This window comes from Acanthochromis polyacanthus, chromosome 11, assembly GCF_021347895.1.
Source record: "Acanthochromis polyacanthus isolate Apoly-LR-REF ecotype Palm Island chromosome 11, KAUST_Apoly_ChrSc, whole genome shotgun sequence".
Lineage (NCBI taxonomy): Eukaryota > Metazoa > Chordata > Actinopteri > Pomacentridae > Acanthochromis > Acanthochromis polyacanthus.
The window spans coordinates 33230520-33248937 of record NC_067123.1 but is presented as its reverse complement, the minus strand read 5'-3'; the positions used below and the strand labels follow the sequence as shown (position 1 = coordinate 33248937).

Genomic DNA, 18418 nt, shown 5'->3' with positions numbered 1-18418 from the left:
CTTTTAAGGGAAACTTTTAAGGAATTATTGGAATTTTCTTCCTGAAAGTTTTGCAAATTTTCAGAAATTTGGGGAATTTTTTTTTCCTGAATTTTTTCATTTTTTTCAGACAAGGGAACAATATTTTTAGTGCCTGTAAATGAGGACAACAGGAGGGTTAATGTGCTTAGGTAACCAAACTAAACTGTCATCATGCACTTGTTTTTGATTGTACAGGATTTACAGGAAGAAGGACAGAAACAACACTGTATGTTTTGGCTCAGAGTTGGCAGCCTACAGCCAGTTTTATCCCAGTTTGGAGCTACACCAGCCTCCTCACTGAACCAGTTCACGCAAACACAGGCTCCTGGATAAATGAGCAGCTTTTAGGCACACGCTCGCAACCTGCAGGCTGTGTTGGAACACGTTTACACTCATATGTAGACAGTGTATCATCATCACTGTAATCTCTCGCTCGGTTTCATCAGAAGCTCGTCTCTTTTCGCATCTTTTAATCCACTTTCTCCCCTTTTTTCCCCCGCATAAAAGCTCTCATCTCCTGCCTGCTGGATTCTTTAATTGCTTTTTTTGTCCGCACATCCTGTCACATCAAACAAAAAATAAATAAAAATAGAACTAAAGGAACAATGGAAAGCAGCTCTTTTTATGACTCTTAGACACATTTAAAGCAGCATCTGTAAAAGATTGGAGCATTAAAAAAAAAATGCTTTTTTTATTTTCAAAGGAAGGTTTGGTGCTTTAAAAGCCTCGGCCCTGTAACACGAGGGTGTGTGTGTGTCCTACTTCTTGGCAGTTGGCTCATAACCGTTGTTTTACGTAACACACTTCATCCCATTTTGTCTGCTGTTGCCATGGTGAGGCTAATTTATACAGGCATTAAGAATTAGACTTCTCTTGTTAACATGCACGCTGTTTTTTTTTTTTACACATAAATACACACTTATGCACATTCGGACACACACACACACACACACACACACACACACACACACACACACACAGAGGATTATTCAAGAGTTAAATGTGGGGTTGTGTGCGTGCAGCTGATTTTGAGGTTGGGTGGGGACATTTTACAAACGAGGAGAGTGAACTGAGCACAATAAGCAAAGTGTGTGTTTTGTGCCGTAACGTTTAACTTCAGAGGATGAGCGCCGAATGATTGATGGGATTATTAGTGCGCATAATTTAGAGGTTTGTTTACACACAGCGTTTATACAGAACAGTACAGACGGATCCATTTTATTGAGTTGCACAAAACTTCATCTTTTTTCTCTGGTTTTGAGGTTTGCTGTGGCTCAAAGCGTTTACTCCGGTTCACCTCATCAGTGCTCTTCATGGAAGGAAAAAGTGCCTCTCATGCTTTAATTAATAATTAATCACAATGACACGAGGAGAAAAGGAACGAAACAAGAGAAAGGAGAAGCAGAAGAATAAGAAAGTGAGTCATAGTGTCATTGAAGGAAAGGACGTTGGTGGGAGAAGCGTTTGGAGAAATCAGTTCAAATATCACTTTAATACAAGCTCCTGTAAATGGATGGAGCATTCAGAAGATTAGATAAACTTGTCTTTTGTGTTTGTTTGGCAGAAGTCTGAAGGAGAAAGAGAAGAAGGAGTAAAGTTGTTTGGTGGTTGTGTGACTCTTGATCGATGAGGATCATGGAGATGTAGCTGCTGACACGTGATCAGTGTTGTCTGAGAAGTGTTCATTTTCCAAACTCTTTCAGAACTAAGCAGTTTCTGGTTGTTTTTCTGCACCGGTCACATTTTTACTCACCGTGGGCTCATCTTTCACTGCAGTATGAAGTCCTGCACCTCTGTGGAAACAGCACAACCCTGGCTAGAAGCATAGAAAACTGAAAAACTGTCTCTTATACAAAGTTCTAATGTCACAAATCCTAAAACAAAGAAGAAATATCAGCTAAATTTCTTTTTATTTTATGAACATTAAAGAAACCCTAAAATCAACATGTAGAACATTTGTGAAACAGGTGTTACCCACACTGGAAAAACTGGCAACTCTACATACTAGAGGACCTTTCACTGCTTACATTTTTTAAATAATAAACCTTTTTTGGACAAACATCAGGGACTTATACATGGAATAACCTGCTTCTCCAGGTGAGCTACAGGTGTTAACATCTTACAGTTAAATCGGTGACTTTCTTGTCCTTCTGTTTCTGCCCTCAGATGTTTTCTCATTCCTCATTCACTTATCCATCCTGTCCCTCATCCTCCCAGAACTCCCACACCCTCACACAGACACACACAGTAAAGGTAGGACTGATGCATTAATGCACACGGGCCTTGGAGAGCTGACAGCAGACTGATATTACACCAGGTGTCCTGCTCTCTCCTGCCCCCTCCCCTTTCGCTAATCGTGTATTTGTCCACTCTCGTCAAGCCGCAGCTCCGCATACTGATCAATGCTACGCTCACAAATTCCACAGAATATCCACGCTCGCACACACCGCACTCACAGGGGCATTTGAGGCTGAGATGAAAGAGCAGTGAATGGACTGACTGGCAGCTGTATTCAGGCCGGGCAACGGCTGGCAGCAAACCAGAACACGCTGCAAGTGGGCATTGTTGTTCTCCCTGTGAAAGGCTCTTTAGACGAGATGAGCGGTGACACTAAGAGGTGCGGAGGAAAAGGTTTTTATGATTCAGTGGTTGAACTCAGCTCTTTGTGTGTGTGTGTGTGTGTCTGTGTGTGTGTGTGTGTGTCTGTGTGTGTGTGTGTGTCTTTAACTACGCGGTAACATTGATTTCAATGTTGTTTTTGAAGGGGCTCGCTGAGGCTGGGAAAGGTTTTGGGAAAATCCTGCAGCCTGGACGTGAGTGTGAACATTCAGCACACGACTGTCAACTGCAAGAGAGTTAAAGGCATTATGGAGGATGTTTTTTTTTGTTTAATTTGTCTGATTCACATAAAATGAATATACTGACCGTTAGTGGACTTGTATGTATGGTTTCTAAAAGAATAAAAAAAATAAAAAAATAACTGTGGACATGGCAGGACCTGAAAAACATCAGCTAATCACGCGCTCGGACCGAGGCGTTTGGTTTGCTCCCTTTCCTGTCAATCAAAAATCTTCCGGCTCAGGCCTAGTTACGTAGATTACGTACGCCTTGGACTTACGTGTTTTCTGTATGTGTTGCTTTGGTATAGCTTCGTAGTTAGCTGGAGACTTGTTTTGCTCATCTTTTTTTACATAACGGCAGATAAAGATCCAGGGGGACCCAGCCGTAAAAGACAACTTCACGAGTGCTACGCAAGTTTCTGGAGGGGGGTGTTTCTTCGTAAATATTAAGAGGGGGGAGGTTAGAGGGGGGTGAGGGAGAGATTGTATGTGCGCATGTGCATGCTACGTTCAAAGTCGTAGGAAATTAAATCTCCTCTAATGCCTTTAAAGCAGGATGTGTTTCCTTTAGATTGACTGCATTTTAAGTGTTTAACCCATAAATCATTAGCAGAGAGAAGAAAGATAGTGGACATTGTCCATCACAGTTGCTCATTAGAACACCTACAGATGTCTTGTTTTGTTAACCGACATTTCAACACCCACTAACATATAGTTTATCATTTGTGATGAGAGAAGTCATCAAATTCTCATTTTTGATCACATTTTACAAGCTGTTAACAAAGTGTATTTAACATTTTTGCTTCAAAAGTGGCCGAAAGGATAAATCAGTTCTTGAAATAGGTGTAAAATTAATTTTCTTTTGAGCGAGAAATTGATTAACTGCATTAACAGATGTTCATTTGCTGTGTTTATAGCAGTTTTCTCAACTTGAAAAGAGGTGCTGCAGATTTTATACTTAGGAGAGTACACGTTGTGCCATATTTAAAACATGGGCATTATTTTTGTGACTGAGGTTAAGCGGAGACAAGATGATTACCTTTTTATAAAATGCAACATTTATCCAGCAGCCCCTGAAAATGAATGTAGGACACACACAGTTCGACTTTCATACAGTCTCCACTAGTGAACGCACTGTCACTCTGAGGTAAATATGAAGCTGTTTTCCCTGTTTGTATTGTATAAGTACAGTTATTTCACAGCTACATGTATTCTCAGATGGTAGGAGAGAGTATTTACTGTTGTTACTCTGAGTCCTCATCATTGCCAGAGTTAGCTTTGTGTACTATTTGGGAACTTGAAGGCATCAGAGGGACTTGAAACCGAGCAGCCTATGCAATATGGTGTCACTATCGCAGAGTTTAGTTTAGTCAAGTGTCCCCATTTTCTCGTTTTCCGTCATTTTGTTTGGTTTAAATCTACAGGAGAGCTTCAGGAAATGGTTTAAGTGCCGTTAACGGTGCCCAGCGTGTTCTGTTATTATCCAGAGTGCATTAGGTAACAAGATGTACCATCATTTGCCACCCACTGCTCTTCTTTTAGGGGTGTGAGTCAGAAAGTCAGAGAGGTAAACTGCTGCTGAACATCCAGAGACCAAAACGGGCCAAAGTGTTTCAGAGCATTAGAGCAAATTGCAGCTCTCCTGTAAAGGCTGCTGTCGGCTGTGGTGATAATGCAACATTAGTGATTATTGGATCTCAGCGAAACCACATCATGATGGTATTACCACGCAGTGTTATCTGACAAATCTGACAGTGATATCGCAGAACAAGAGCTATTAGTTGATCAAGTTTTTCTGTTTTGCATGTGTAGAATTTAGGTTTATCAGTAGATATAGCAGTAATGCAACACAGGTCACATTGATTAATTTTTTATCAGATTTAGTACACTCCTGCCATTTAATGATACAGATGCATGACAAACTAAAGGAAAAACATGCCATTAGACCAGCTTCAATACATATTCGCATTGAACTCAGCTGGAGGGTTGAACACTATTTTTCAAAATGATCTCTCATCGTGGTGGAGGGAACTGTCTAAACAACCCAGCCCAAAATCTCTTACAGATGTTCAATTTAGTTGAGATCTTGTGGCTACGAAGGCCACAGAACATGATTTACATCTAATTTGTGCTGTTGAGGACACTTTCTGACCCTCTTTCTGGATGTCTTTTCCATAGATCTAAATGCAGATGTCACCTCAGTCATCATTCTTATTGAAACACTAACCAGCTGGCCATTCTTGAAGCTCCTGCCATCCGTGCCCCAACAATGAACTCACTTTAAAAGTAATTTGATGCAACATCAGAATCATCTGGGTTTCCTCTTTGTCACTGCAGCAAAGTAAACTCACTTATGATAGCTGTGGCTGGTGTTAAGTTGAGCTTAAAAGCTACATTTGCAGATTTTTGGAGAGCACTTGAAAACGAAACACCTGAAATTGCTTCTCCTCATACGTAGATAAGCTGATAGAGTGCACGTGTAAGCATTTACAGCAGGCCGTGGATCACGCTGGAAAGCAAACGTGTTTCTACTCATTTTAAATGGAAAAGCAGGAAGCCGTCTAGAGGGTGACAGAGGGGGAACACACACTCTCGCTTAAAATAGGAATAACAACGTGCAGTTTCAGACTTTCTCTCCAGAGATAGGGCTGTGATAGTGGTGCATTATGTTGCTCAGAAGAAAAGTGCCACGAATAGTGGAGCATCAAATGAAAAAGACATCTAGAAATGCCTTTTTCCTGCACACAATCATGGTGTAAAGTGGTTGAAGGAAGTGTCCGATTAAATGCTGCTAAAAGAAGCAACAAATTCAAGCAAGAGATTAATACATTTCACATGACATACAATCATTTTATCCATTTTTAAAATAAAAATATGGATTTGTGTAGGTTTAAAGCTACTGTGATAATGGTTTTGACCAAATACTCATAGGAATTCATTTTTGGCTCCATCTGACCAATCAACCAGCTCTGTCCAAGAAATATATCTGTTCAGCACTGGTCTCACTGATTCATTCTCTGGGTCCTCTGTGTTAAACTCAACTAGCTGCTATTAATACCCTCAGCAGTGTCAGTGTCTCTGGTCTATTGTTCCCTCACCGCAAAACCAGGATCTAGTCTTTCCTCGGGCCCCGTGCCGGGTCTTTGTGTGGCTGTTTGTCTGCCACACAGAGGAGAAGACACGATCTCAGGTTCCTGGTTCAATCAGTTGTTGGACTGTGGACGGAGGTGTTGTGTTTGCTCGCATTTGTATTTCAACACGAGCCTTTCACTGCCCCCCCCCCTCCACACACAGAAGTCCTCCGCAGACATAGAGATGGATGGATCAGTGGAAACTAGAAGAACGGGGCCCCCCCACACAAACAGAGTGACACAAACAGACAGTGTTTTGTTTGTCAGTCCGTTGGGCAAAGTTGTTGAACTGGTAACGCTGTTGGATGGCTTATCTGGTTTGTGTGAGGATGAGAAGCAGAAACAGAGCAGAGCGGAAGGCCATCCCTTCACAGACTGATTCCTCTGCTTGTTAGCAGCAGTTAATTTGATTTGACAAATCTGTCTCATTCCGTTTCCCTCCTTTAGGCTCGTCTGTATCCACCGTAGTTTTCCTTCAGCTCAGCTGTGAATTGATAGAGATGAGTAAATCAGAGATCAAACGTCTTCTGCCTCAAGTTTACAGTCGTCATATGGACACCAAAGTCAACAGCTGAGCTGTTATTTGCTACTAAGGGATGTATTTGCTGGATTTTGGTTGATTTTTTTTCTGAATATTCTTGAAGAAAATACTAGAACTTTTACTGATATATATGGAGTCACTTTAGATATTTTTAGGATTTTTTTGGGAGCTTTTTGTTCATTTTTTGAAAATATTTACGATTTTTATTTTTTTATTTTTTAAATTTTTATTTCTTGCCAAATTTGGTGATTATTTCTTTTATAAAACTTTTAAGGGAAACTTTTTAAAAATTTCTTCATGAAATTTGTGCAAATTTTTGTAAATTTGGGGGATTTTTTTGCTGAATTTTTGGATTTTTTTTCAGACAAAGGAACAATATTTTTTGGTGCCCATAAATGAGGACAACACGAGGGTTAAAGTCTGAACCGCCCTCCAGCATCACATACAACCTTCTCCAGCTGACCTCTAACAGCATTTCCACTTTATAAAGTCTCCCAGTCGCCATCCTTTTATTGCCGTTGTGTTCTTGTGAGCGAGACGTGAGCAAAGCTTTAGCACCTTTTAAACATTCATTCATCGAACTGCTCTGAACTGCCCTTTCAGTTTAAATGTCACCCTGCTGCCACCAGCACCCGCGATCTGGACAGAATCTCACCCTGGTAGCTGAACGTGTGATCCAGTTATCTCAGTGGATTCTTCCCCCTCGGGTGCTCGATCTGTGCTACATCATTATCTGACAGCTATATTTGGATGTTTCGCCGTCTATTTTCAGCTCGCTCCCTGAGCGGCCACGTGAGTCATGTTGAATTCTGCATCTCTTTAAAAAAAAAAAAGGGTTGAAATCTTGTCAGTGCTACTGCAGGTAAATATAGACACAGTGATTAAAAGATGTCTTAACTGTAGGAGAGGCTGATTAGATAACATGGATGCAGGACAGTTTGGATTTACATTTGTGGAACTCATTGTAAGTGAGGTTGGTCAGTGGTGAAAGTGGCCTTTAAATCTACGGGGTCAATATATAGTTACGTGACTTTTTGTAACATAGTTGACATTTTTGCTGTTTTCAGGTCTAAAAATCAACATGGCTGCCTATAACCAAACACCACATGGCATTTTTACAGAAAGATTATTCTAAAATATTATAGATACAAACTGAGTAGAATTGAAATTGAAAGTTATTTATAAAGATATTGTAGTAAACCTGTTGAGATGCCATAAATCTACACTTGACTCACACTACTTTATATTAAATAACTCAAAAAGCCTTGGAGTCTTTTTGGTCTTTTCTTCAGGAGGAAATGACATCATGTTTAGCAGGTCATGTGGTCTGGAATCAACACACTTCCTTGAGAGGTGTTTTTGTAACGGACAACTTAGTTAAAAGTGGCAATTTGTTATTTTCCGTATAAAATTTGATATACAGCCAAAAATAAATATCTGTCATGATTATCTCGACTAAATAAAAAGAACACAGTCAAAGCAATTTTTGAATAAGCTCATTTTACTTTTGCTTAGCTAATTAGAAGGTGGGAGTTATTTAGTTGACATTTTAGTGATGTCCAGTCATTTTTTATTAGCAAGTGATTCTTTCTATAATAAATAATTATGGGATTTGTAAAGATGTAATCATAATGAACATAAAAAACCTTTTTTGCTTTTAAAAAAGATGTATCCAAGATATATCCCATGGACTTCAAAAGTCCCTCAATTATATATTGACCCTACTGTAAATGTGTGATGAAGTATGCAGTGACTTCCAAATGTGGCTCATCTGTAATTTTTCAACAGTTGTCAGTCCCAAGAATTGCATTTTTAGAAAAAGTCCCCCGCTTAGTTCAGGTAGTAAATATGTCAAAAGTGCAGAACACCTTTAATGTAAAGTGGCAGCAGTTATGTGTTGTGCCACCTGCCTGAGGGGTAACAGTATGTTAGCAGCTGACTGGTAACAAATAAGCCTGAGGAGTCGAGACACGTTATCACAAGCTCTGAATGCTGCTCGTCCACTTCGCACATCACCAACAGTGTTTGCATTGTGTGGCGTTGCTCAGTGCTCACTGCACTCCGCTTAACCTCCCTGTTGACATGTTCTGGTGCTAATTGGGTTCACAAGATGCTTTTGTTGAGCTTGTTATGTATGACAGACAGCGATCCTGAATCACTCACTTGTTGTCCAAATATTGCCAGCGTGTTGAATGGATTTGTCTCGTCTGTTTCTCCAGGAGTGTCGTCCCGCGTCCCCGAGATCATGGCGGCCGGCACCCACTCCCCCGGCGGGCCCAATGGCATAATCCGGAGTCAGTCCTTCGCAGGCTTCAGCACGCTACAAGAACGACGCTCACGGTAAGCAAAGGTCTTTGAAATCCTACAGGAGCTTCAATAAAAACTCATCTTTCGGGTTTCTGAAGACATTTCAACTCCCATCCAAGAAGCTTCTTCACTTCTGAACTGTAGAAGCCTCTTGGATGAGATTGGAAACGTCTTCAGCCCTGCTGATGTCTTCATTTACGGGCACCAAAAGATATTGTTTCCTTGTCTGAAAAAAATCCAAAAATTCAGCAAAAAAATTCCCCAAATTTCTGAAAATTTGCAAAACATTCAGGAAGAAAATTCCAGTAATTCCTTAAAAGTTGTATTTAAAAAAATCCCCCAAATTTAGCAAGAAAATTCTTGTGAATATTTTCAAAAAATGAGTAAAAATCTAGAAAAAAAAATTCTAATGTGATTACATTTAAATCATCAAGACTTCTAATGTTTTCTTTAAGAATATTCACACAAAAAAATCAACCAAAATGGATTTTGGTTGATTTTGTTTTGTGAATATTCTTAAAGAAAACTTTTTACACTTTTTTTTTCCCACAAAAAAATGTTCAAAAACATCTCCAAAATGTTAATAACATGGACATCACAAGTTTCACTGTGAAAATAGATTTTTTCCCACATTTTCAAACTTTAAAGTGGGTCAAATTGACCCGCAGGACGACACGAGGGTTAAGAACCTCAAAGATAAATCCAGTTGCTTTTTACTGGATCCTAGGATCACCGTGACCTGGACGACTGAGAAGCTACACAGGCATGTTTCCTGGTACTTTGCCCTGATTGGCGCTGGATTATCAGAAGATATTAGAGTTAATCAGTGATGAGCTGAAGTTACTTATTTCTGAAATTACAATTGGGTTCAAGGGGTGAATTAAAGTATGTATTCTAAAACACTTCCTCTGATTGATTTGTACACAGCGACATTTATACTTTATCTTCAAACATTGATTTGGAAGTCAGAACCGCGTGTTATTGAGCGTTGTAGCTTTAGTAATATGTAAACTTTTAATAGCTGACAATAGGTTGGAAAGAGCACATGTTGATTATACAAGGATTTGGTTTGGTATCGATATGGGAGTGTGTTTGTGTACCACATTTGCAGGCCGTGCAGTGCAAATTAACGCAATACAACTTTTCTGGTGCTTGACCGAAAATGAAAACTTCTTCCGTGACTGATCTACTAGAGAAGTCTGTCTGGTAAACCTTAACTTACAGTGACTTAAGTGTTCTGGTTGTGAGTTTTGAGTTTATTGATGTCCACAGCAAAATGAGCGAGGAACAGGGGAGAAAGACTGAAAAGGAAGATTTGGTTGCAAAAAGAAAGTCGGCATATGGAAATATTTCGGGCAGATGACGTCCAAAGACAGGTGTTTTGCAAATGCTGCCAGCAGACGAGGCGTCACGACTGATTTGTTCCACCGTTTGAATCAGAATGACAAGCAAAAAGCCAGATCTGTATTGCATCCGAAGATAAACAACTGTTTTGGATCTTTTTGCCAGTGTTACACCGTGTGAGAAAGGTTCCAAACTGCTTCATTCAGCTTTTAAAATGTTTTTTATTTTATTTTTTAAGCAGATGCACTTTCCTACAAAATCACCCCAATAATTTTAAAATAATTAATTCTTTCCAAATAGCGTTATTACAGCCATCTGGTAGAAATTCCTGTATTTTTTAAATACAATTTACAAAAATATAAAATATTGCCAGTTTTTTCCAATATGTTGCAGCCCAAGACAGCTTGATAAACATGCTGTGCTGATATCAGATAATCATTGCATGCTACAGATAAAATAAATTAATGTTTCTGTGGACTGATAAGTAACAAGTAATTGCAGAACAGAAATAAAATACCAAATTATGTGTCTCACATTTATCGCATGTGGTGATTGCAATTCTTTCAGAAAATAACTGACACTCAACATCAGTGGAGATATAGTAAAATGAGTTGTTGTATGTTAGATGGAGGCAGTTGATTCACTGTGGCGACCCCTGAAGGGAAAAGCCGAAAGGAAAAGAAGAAGAAGAAGTTGTTGTATGTTGTCATTAAGACAGGAAAAATAGCAGCAAATTCTGCATTTCAGTCTATTTCCCTTTAAACTGTATGTGTGCTTGCTGCTAAAAATAGTTTTCTGTTATTCAGTTGTCAAGCAGAAATAAGCAGAGCACTTTCACTGCCATTCACAATATCTGGAGATTTGACCATGACTTTGTATTAAAGAGGTGAATGGAAGAAAAGCACGCTTTAAAAAGTCACGTCAGAGCTCTAAGTCACTTTTGAAATGAAAATCTTTGGATGTTGGTGATGTGCTCTGTATATAAGTACAGCTTCTTCCTACACAACCACCAGTCTGAAATAAATCCTGCAAAGCCTTTACATGCTTGTGACTTTGCATTTTCAGCTGTGCACTGACTTAACAGAAATGACCCGTTAGGAAATCTCATCCGTTACTGTAACCGGGCTTATATTCAAATTTCACTCACACAGATGGAATGCACTGACTCAATAATCTGGAGTTCACGATGATCAACAAGCCGCAGCAGGTTTTAAGAACCAGTAAAGAATCCTTAAAGGAAGATCGTCACTCTGCTGCCGCATACACTCACAGCCGGCTCCTGATCATGTTCATTCATAGCCAGAAGTTTGTGGCGAGAAGTTGGAGATCGATAAGGTTCTTGAGAGATGAGTGTCTTATCTGTGTGTCTCCCTCATTGACTCATCTGTGAGGGTTCTCGCTCCATCACCACAGGACAAAATGTGCTTACATTCTCACCCCAGATATATCTCTTACCATCTTCTGGCCTTCTGGTCGTCCTCAGCGACTGTTTGAAGACGCTCTTCCCCTCTTCTCTCAGCATTCAGACAGTGAAGGGGATAATTGGCTGGAATGACTCGGGCTGTGTGGGCGAGTGACAGCGACAGACAAGTTACCATTCTGATAATAAGCGAGGTGGAAAGCTGCAGAGATACAGCTTCTGAAGCCACTGGAGTGTGTCATTGTCTGAGTATGCTGCATCTGCTAGCGCTGTTGAGCAAGGACGCTCCATGTGTGTGCCCATGTGTGTGTTTCATGTGTTCTTACGCTTCCCTAAACCCCGCAGACTGTGCAAGGGTGCAAATTCACAATTATAAGTCTGTGTGGAGTTGTCGGTGTGGATGCATATGCGTATTTCTGCAGAGGGACCCTTTACAGCACCACAGCTTGCGTGACCCCAAGGCTACTCAGCGCTCTCATTCAGTGTTGCCCTACATTTGTGGCAGCTTAGCTGAACTTCTGCTGCTGCTGCTGCTGCTGCTGCTGCTGCTGCTGCTGCTGGCGTGCAGCAAGAAGCGGCACGCTCCAACTTGTCGAGCGCTGGAATTGGTTGTTGCCGTGTCCCTGAAATGACTCTGGGATCATTTCATTAAGACGAGGGAAATGTCATTTGTCAGCTAAATCTGTAATGGTCTTAAAAGCTGAAATGTGCATGAGCAGCTCAGATGAGTGTGACCAAAAACGGATTAATACGAGGAGAGAAAGGCTTGTGGGGTGGCTGTACTGATTAGAAAAGCTGTATTTTTCTCTTTTCAACCATAGAAATGAGGCTCAGAAATATTATTTGTTGAGTGACAGGAAAATAGTTTCATAATTTATGGATGTTTCATAATTTATCAAGAAGAAAATGCCAAAATTCTTATATAAGATTTGCTGCCCTGCTCTGTTTCATAAAGATGTTATTTGAGGATTTAAGCTGTTAAGAAACGTACTAAAGACTTTTGTCTATACACTAAAATAATAGTATATTGAGAAGTGATGAGTTTGTGGGTGAGTGAAGGTGTCCTAGTTTGTGTGTTTGCAAATACGTATTTGTATAACACATCTGAAAAATGTTACAGGCCTGTTTCACAGTTGTATGATGTTTTATAGATCAAAAACTAATCAGGAGACGAATTGATAATACAAAAAACTGAGTTGCAGCTCTGCTCATATGATGCCATTTTCAGGAGCTTGTGTCATTGAAGGAGTGAAAGAGATTTGTTGGCTTCACCTCTTCTGAGTCAATCAAACAGTTGTAGGTCGATTGCTGGAGGACTGCCGAGGGAACAGACTGAAGAGCACTAGAAAGTCATTGACTGCTGGGAGCGTGATTGTCTCGGTCTGTGTGTTTGTAAGTTCTCTCCAGCTGAAGACGAACGGCAAGTCAAACACAGAAAGTGGGGTAAGCACATGTTTGCAGATATGTGTGCATTTGTGATATTTAGCACAAGCCTGTGACTGATGAAGAGGTTCACCACTCAGGTTTTACTGAGAGTTTGTGTGATTGGCTGCATGTGGGTTACTGATGGCGTGCGGCGCAAGTTTTTTGGACGATGTCTGAATGATGTGTAGGGTAGAAGTGTCAGTCCTGTGTGACTGAGTCATTGTGGTATGAACAAACTCGATAAGGCCGCTCCATCTGACAGATGAGATGAACTCACGCTGAGACTGGCCAAAGGGCGTGTTCAGGATGCTGTAAAATAACACAGAAATCTCATCTAACAAGATGCTCGTTTGGGCAGCCAGTGGAGTGGCTGAAATACTGAGATGCAACGAACTGTCTTCATTTTTTGCTCCAAGCTGCATGTTTTACAGGCACCAAAAAATATTGTTTCCTTGTCTGAAAAAAATTTTGCAAAAAAAATCCCCAAATTTCTGAAAATTTGCAAAACCTTCAGGAAGAAAATTCCAATAATTCCTTAGAAATTTTATTTTTTTTAATTAAAAAAAAAATCCCCCAAATTTGGCAAGAAAATTCTTGTAAATATTTTCAAAAGTAAGTAAAAATCTTCCAAAAAAATCCTAAAAATATCTGAAATGATTACATACATATCAGTAAACCTTTAAATATTTTCTTTAAGAACATTCACAAAAAAAACAACCAAAATCCAGCGAAATTCGCTGGATTTTGGTTGTTTTTTTTGTGAATGTTCTTAAAGAAACATTTTTAACATTTCTTTTTTTTTCCACCAAAAAATGTTCAAAGATTTCCCAAAAATGTTGAAAATGTGGACATCAGAATTTTCACTGTGAAAATATATTGTTTTCCACATTTTCAAACTTTAAAACGGGTCACTTTTGGCCTGTAGGACGACACGAGGGTTATAAATGCTGAGAGGCACAAAGTATTTTTTGTTTTTTTGAAACACTGTACAGCAGTATGTAAATTATCCTGCATTGTACTTACCAACATATGTGTGTGTGTTTTGTGTGTGTGTGTCTGCAGGTGTAACTCTTTCATGGGGAACACTGCGGTGCAGAAGAAGCCTCAGTCCAAGCCCAAGAAGCCCCACCTGTCAGGCCACAAGGGAGGCAGCAGCTCCAGAGAGCCGCAGCCCAAAAGACTGGAAGAGGTTTACACGGCTCTCAAACAAGGCCTGGAGTGAGTAACTCATGCGCTGAAGTGCACTTTATGATCTGTACACACACTCACATTCACTCAGGAAGTTGTTAATAGAAAGCAATTCCCCCACCGATATGCAGTATGAAGTCTTCAAATGCTGCAGAGGAACCATTTCTTTTTAAATTAGTCATCTGTGATTAACAATTTCACTCAATGAATGTTTACTCCTTAGGCTCGAGGCGGTTTTAGCAAAAGATTTCCACCTGAAAGCATCCCGAATTCAGTGAAAGCTCCACGACTGTAAAGTCAAAATGAACAACCTTGGCTTCTATGTATACAAGACACTTAGGAGATTTTTTTTAATTGCAGTGTGTCTCCTTCTCTTTGGCATTTTTCCCTTCACTTTTTAAAATTAAAATGTAAATAGCCTTATAAAGATTAATCACTCTGGTGTTATTGAACCAGCTCAAAACTTCTCCACTACAGTACTGCTACACATGATGCAACAGAAAGAAAACACAATGAGCCAACATCCATTTCAGGGCAGTGGTCCCAGGCAACCTCTTCAGTCTGTTATTATAACAGATACTGGCTGGTCCCAGTACACAGACCACCATGTTAGCTTGGGTTGATAACATTATGCTTTAAATCTTTTGACTTCTCCCCTAGAATGTATTTACATAATGCCAGTGTTTATATTGCAGTCGTTAATTTTTGTGGTGAGCTTGCATGGCTGAAGGACTTCACTGTTTCTGCAGCGATGTCTCTACACAGGGATCTTTAAAATCTAATACAGCATTTGTATAAAAGCTTAACTGTTTTTCTTTTTTGCCCTGTAGTGAGTATCTGGAAGTTCATCAAACCGAGCTGGACAAACTCATGTCTCTGATGAAAGACATGAAGAGGAACTCTCGCCTGGTGAGAAATTACTGACCGTCGACTTACATTAAAGCTGTAGTCAGAGCTGAGTTCATATCTGTTCCTTTTAGGGGTGCTCTTCTTTCAAACTTCAGTTTTTACATCATTGGACAACTTAAGACAGATGCATGATTGCATTGCTAAATGTTATTTAACCCTCTGAACCCCAAACATTTCACAAAATAAAGGTGAGCCTACACAGTCCAGAGAACTCCACAGTGATATTTCAGTTTTTCTTTTTTAATAAATTTGCCATAATTTCTACATTTCTGATTTTTTTTTTCTGTCAAGATGGGGTGCTGAGTGTACATTAATGAGAAATAAAATGAACTTTTTTGATTTTGGCAAATGGCTGCAATGACAGTGAAAAATTTGAAGGGGTCTGAATACTTTCCGTACCCACTGTATATACTTACCATATTATGCTTGTCTCCTATCTGCTCTGTGCAGAACACTGCCTGCAGTTCAACCCAGTTCAGCTGAAAAGTCCACAGCTGAGTCATTCACAGCTCCAACGTTACATTGAAGATCGCAGAATTTTTGTTTCCTACAGAATCTGATTATAGTAAACGGTTTTAAACTAGCCACCGGGAAAAAAAAGGGATTTTGATTAAATGCCATTTAAAGCTATGATTTGGATCCTTTTTCTGATGTAACATCACAGATGTTCAGCTCAAAGACTGTCAGAAGGCTAAAAATACGATTTTTATTTGTTTATTTTTTGTTCCTGCAGGTTTTAGGTTTGATAAATAGCATCATTCTAGCAATTCTTTCTAAAGATAACATGTCTTTTAAACTCTCCTGTGGGTTCAACGGGTTAAATGTCATAAAGTTATACAGTAATTGGATATGACAAGAATGTGACGAAACTTCTGCCCCAGAGATATTGAATGTTCTCCTTTATCTTGCTTGGATGTGTCTCAAAGAGAACATCACAAGTGCAAACAATTACTAACGGATGTTGAAATATTAAAATCGATGCTGTGTGCAGACCTACTTTGTGTCTTGAAAATATCTTTAGAAGGATGGAGCAAGTTTTCAGCAAAGCCAAATGATGAACTATTACATAAAACATTAAATTTATCCTCGTTAATTCAGACATGGAAAATACTTTGTTTCAATTCACATTGTCATGTACACATAATGTAATTTGTTAATCTATTCTTATTTGTGATGCCAGACAACTTCAATCTGCTTTGCATTACATAAGCAGCCTCAGCTGTGCCTTTAGTAATTGTGTGATTGTGTGTGTGTGTTTTCTCTCCAGGGAGTGCTGTATGATCTTGACAAGGTAAGATGATGGAGGGGAGGGTCTACTGTAACAAGCACACCAAGTTTGGTGTGTGTGTCAAGTGAATCTTTGATGTTGGGAAGAGTTGAAGAGGGGGGGAAGAGAAAATGGTTAAAGGCAGAGGAAAAGAGGGAGGGAGGATAAAGTGGAGCAGTACGAGGAATAAAAGATGAAAGTGAGAAAAAATAATTGGTGGGACAAGAGAACAGCCAGCTTAAGAGGGACTATCTGAGAGAGAAAAAAGTACTGTATGCTATATAATATATAGATACATATTACATTGTATTGTGTTGTGTTAAAAAGTAGACTGATACTGGGTTTTTTGGGGCAGATGCCAATTTTAGGGAGTAAAAACATCAGATAAGGATTTATTGGCCAATACACTTTATATATTAAGACCACAAATAACTATTTTCACTGTTGAACAATCTGTCAATTATTTTGTCAATTTAACAAAAAGTTGTTGTATAAACTCTTAATCGGCATTGCCCAAAGCCCAAGACTATTTTCAGTTTACTGTCACAGATGTGGAAAGAAGCAATTCATCACAGCTCTATTATACATATGTTAGAGTTATCTGAAAAAGGAGGAAGTCCTGGTGTCATTGTGTATTAATGTATTAAAATAGTGACTGTTGAGAGGATAGTAAACAATCGTGCCATTCTACTGGACAAAATGTGTGATGACATTGTTTCTAAATTACCCCAGGCATCATGTTCTGTATAAGAAAACTTTCTTGTCGGTACACATTTGATAATACGTACACTGATACGATTTATCCCTAATAGGCCGATATTGGTCGATAATATCGGCCAGCCGATGTATCAGTCAGGCTCTAATGAGAAGGATGTTTCCATAGAACATATTTGAAGTCAATTCTAGACATTTAGTGAATCTGTGACACACAGATGATTATTTTCTCATCATTAAACCATATGTAGCTGTATTCTCATGAGCACCAGTAATCCCTGTGCTTCGTCTGTCTTCCTGCAGCAAATCAAAACCATCGAGAGGTACATGAGACGCCTGGAGTTTCACATTAGCAAGGTAAGCGCTGATGTGTGTTCTGACTACTTTTCAAGGATTGTTTTTCTTCTGCCAGTCTCTGTGCCAGATGAATAGTTTGAACGTCAAGCGCTGAGTCTTCAGTCTGATCTTTTTCCTGCATGTCTGTGGCACCTTGAAAGGCTTCCATTAAGAGCTGTTGAAGACGTCAGCTCCTCAGTACCTTGTTTCACGTTAAGCCGCTCCACATCTCGCCTCATCTAAACAGTCACTCAGGAACCACTATCCTGGAACACATTTGTACCTCTTGGTTAGTATGTAGCTGAAGCCAGCAGGAAGCCAGCTTTGCTTGAATAAAGACGAGAGACAGGAGGAAACAGTAGCCATCCTCAGTTCACATTTTACATAGAATTCTTCTACCTTTCTGCATGATACTTTATTTTCTCTTCTTTATGGGAAACAACAACAACCTCTGAGCATCAATGGCACCTTATCTGTGTATTGACTTCATTACAATTCAATTTCTATAACAGCCTGCACCTTAAAAAATGCCCACAAGACTCTGATATCTGATGTTGATGTTTTTGTAGCACAGCAATCGTCAGTTGGAGCTCACTGATTTGATCAATGTACCAGTCTGTTCCACTCCACTTAAGCTTCCGTGATATTGGTTTAATAAATGTTTGCAAGACCCACATACAGCTAGCTACTCCTGGTAAAAATGAACCCAATGATCTTCTCCAGAGATAAATATAGGTGGGCTTCAGCCTTTTATTGCATCGATTATCAATCTGTGTTTTCATCAGGCAAAGTCGACATAAAACAGACACTTCCCAAAATGTCAGTCTTTCCCTCTTATTCTTGTAAACTGTAAGGCCTTATTTGCCTTCTTTAGTTTCTAGAATGGACTCTCTTCTTGCCAGTTTCTCGTAGAGTAAAGCTGTGGTGTTCGTCCACGCCTCAGTGGATTTCTGCTGCCAGGTTAGCTTAGCATTC

General features: G+C 39.6%; 1 protein-coding gene across 3 annotated transcripts in view; it reads left to right on the top strand.

Annotated features, from left to right (window-relative positions):
* The window catches only part of ripor2 (RHO family interacting cell polarization regulator 2), an 87123-nt gene that overhangs the window by 43984 nt on the left and 24721 nt on the right, over positions 1–18418 (top strand). For all 3 annotated transcript variants that reach the window (XM_022202321.2, XM_022202320.2, XM_022202322.2), the window contains exons 2-6: positions 8753–8873; positions 14092–14247; positions 15048–15126; positions 16394–16417; positions 17411–17464. In XM_022202321.2, coding sequence (XP_022058013.2) covers positions 8753–8873; positions 14092–14247; positions 15048–15126; positions 16394–16417; positions 17411–17464 — 434 coding nt within the window. The remainder of the gene's footprint in view (positions 1–8752; positions 8874–14091; positions 14248–15047; positions 15127–16393; positions 16418–17410; positions 17465–18418) is intronic.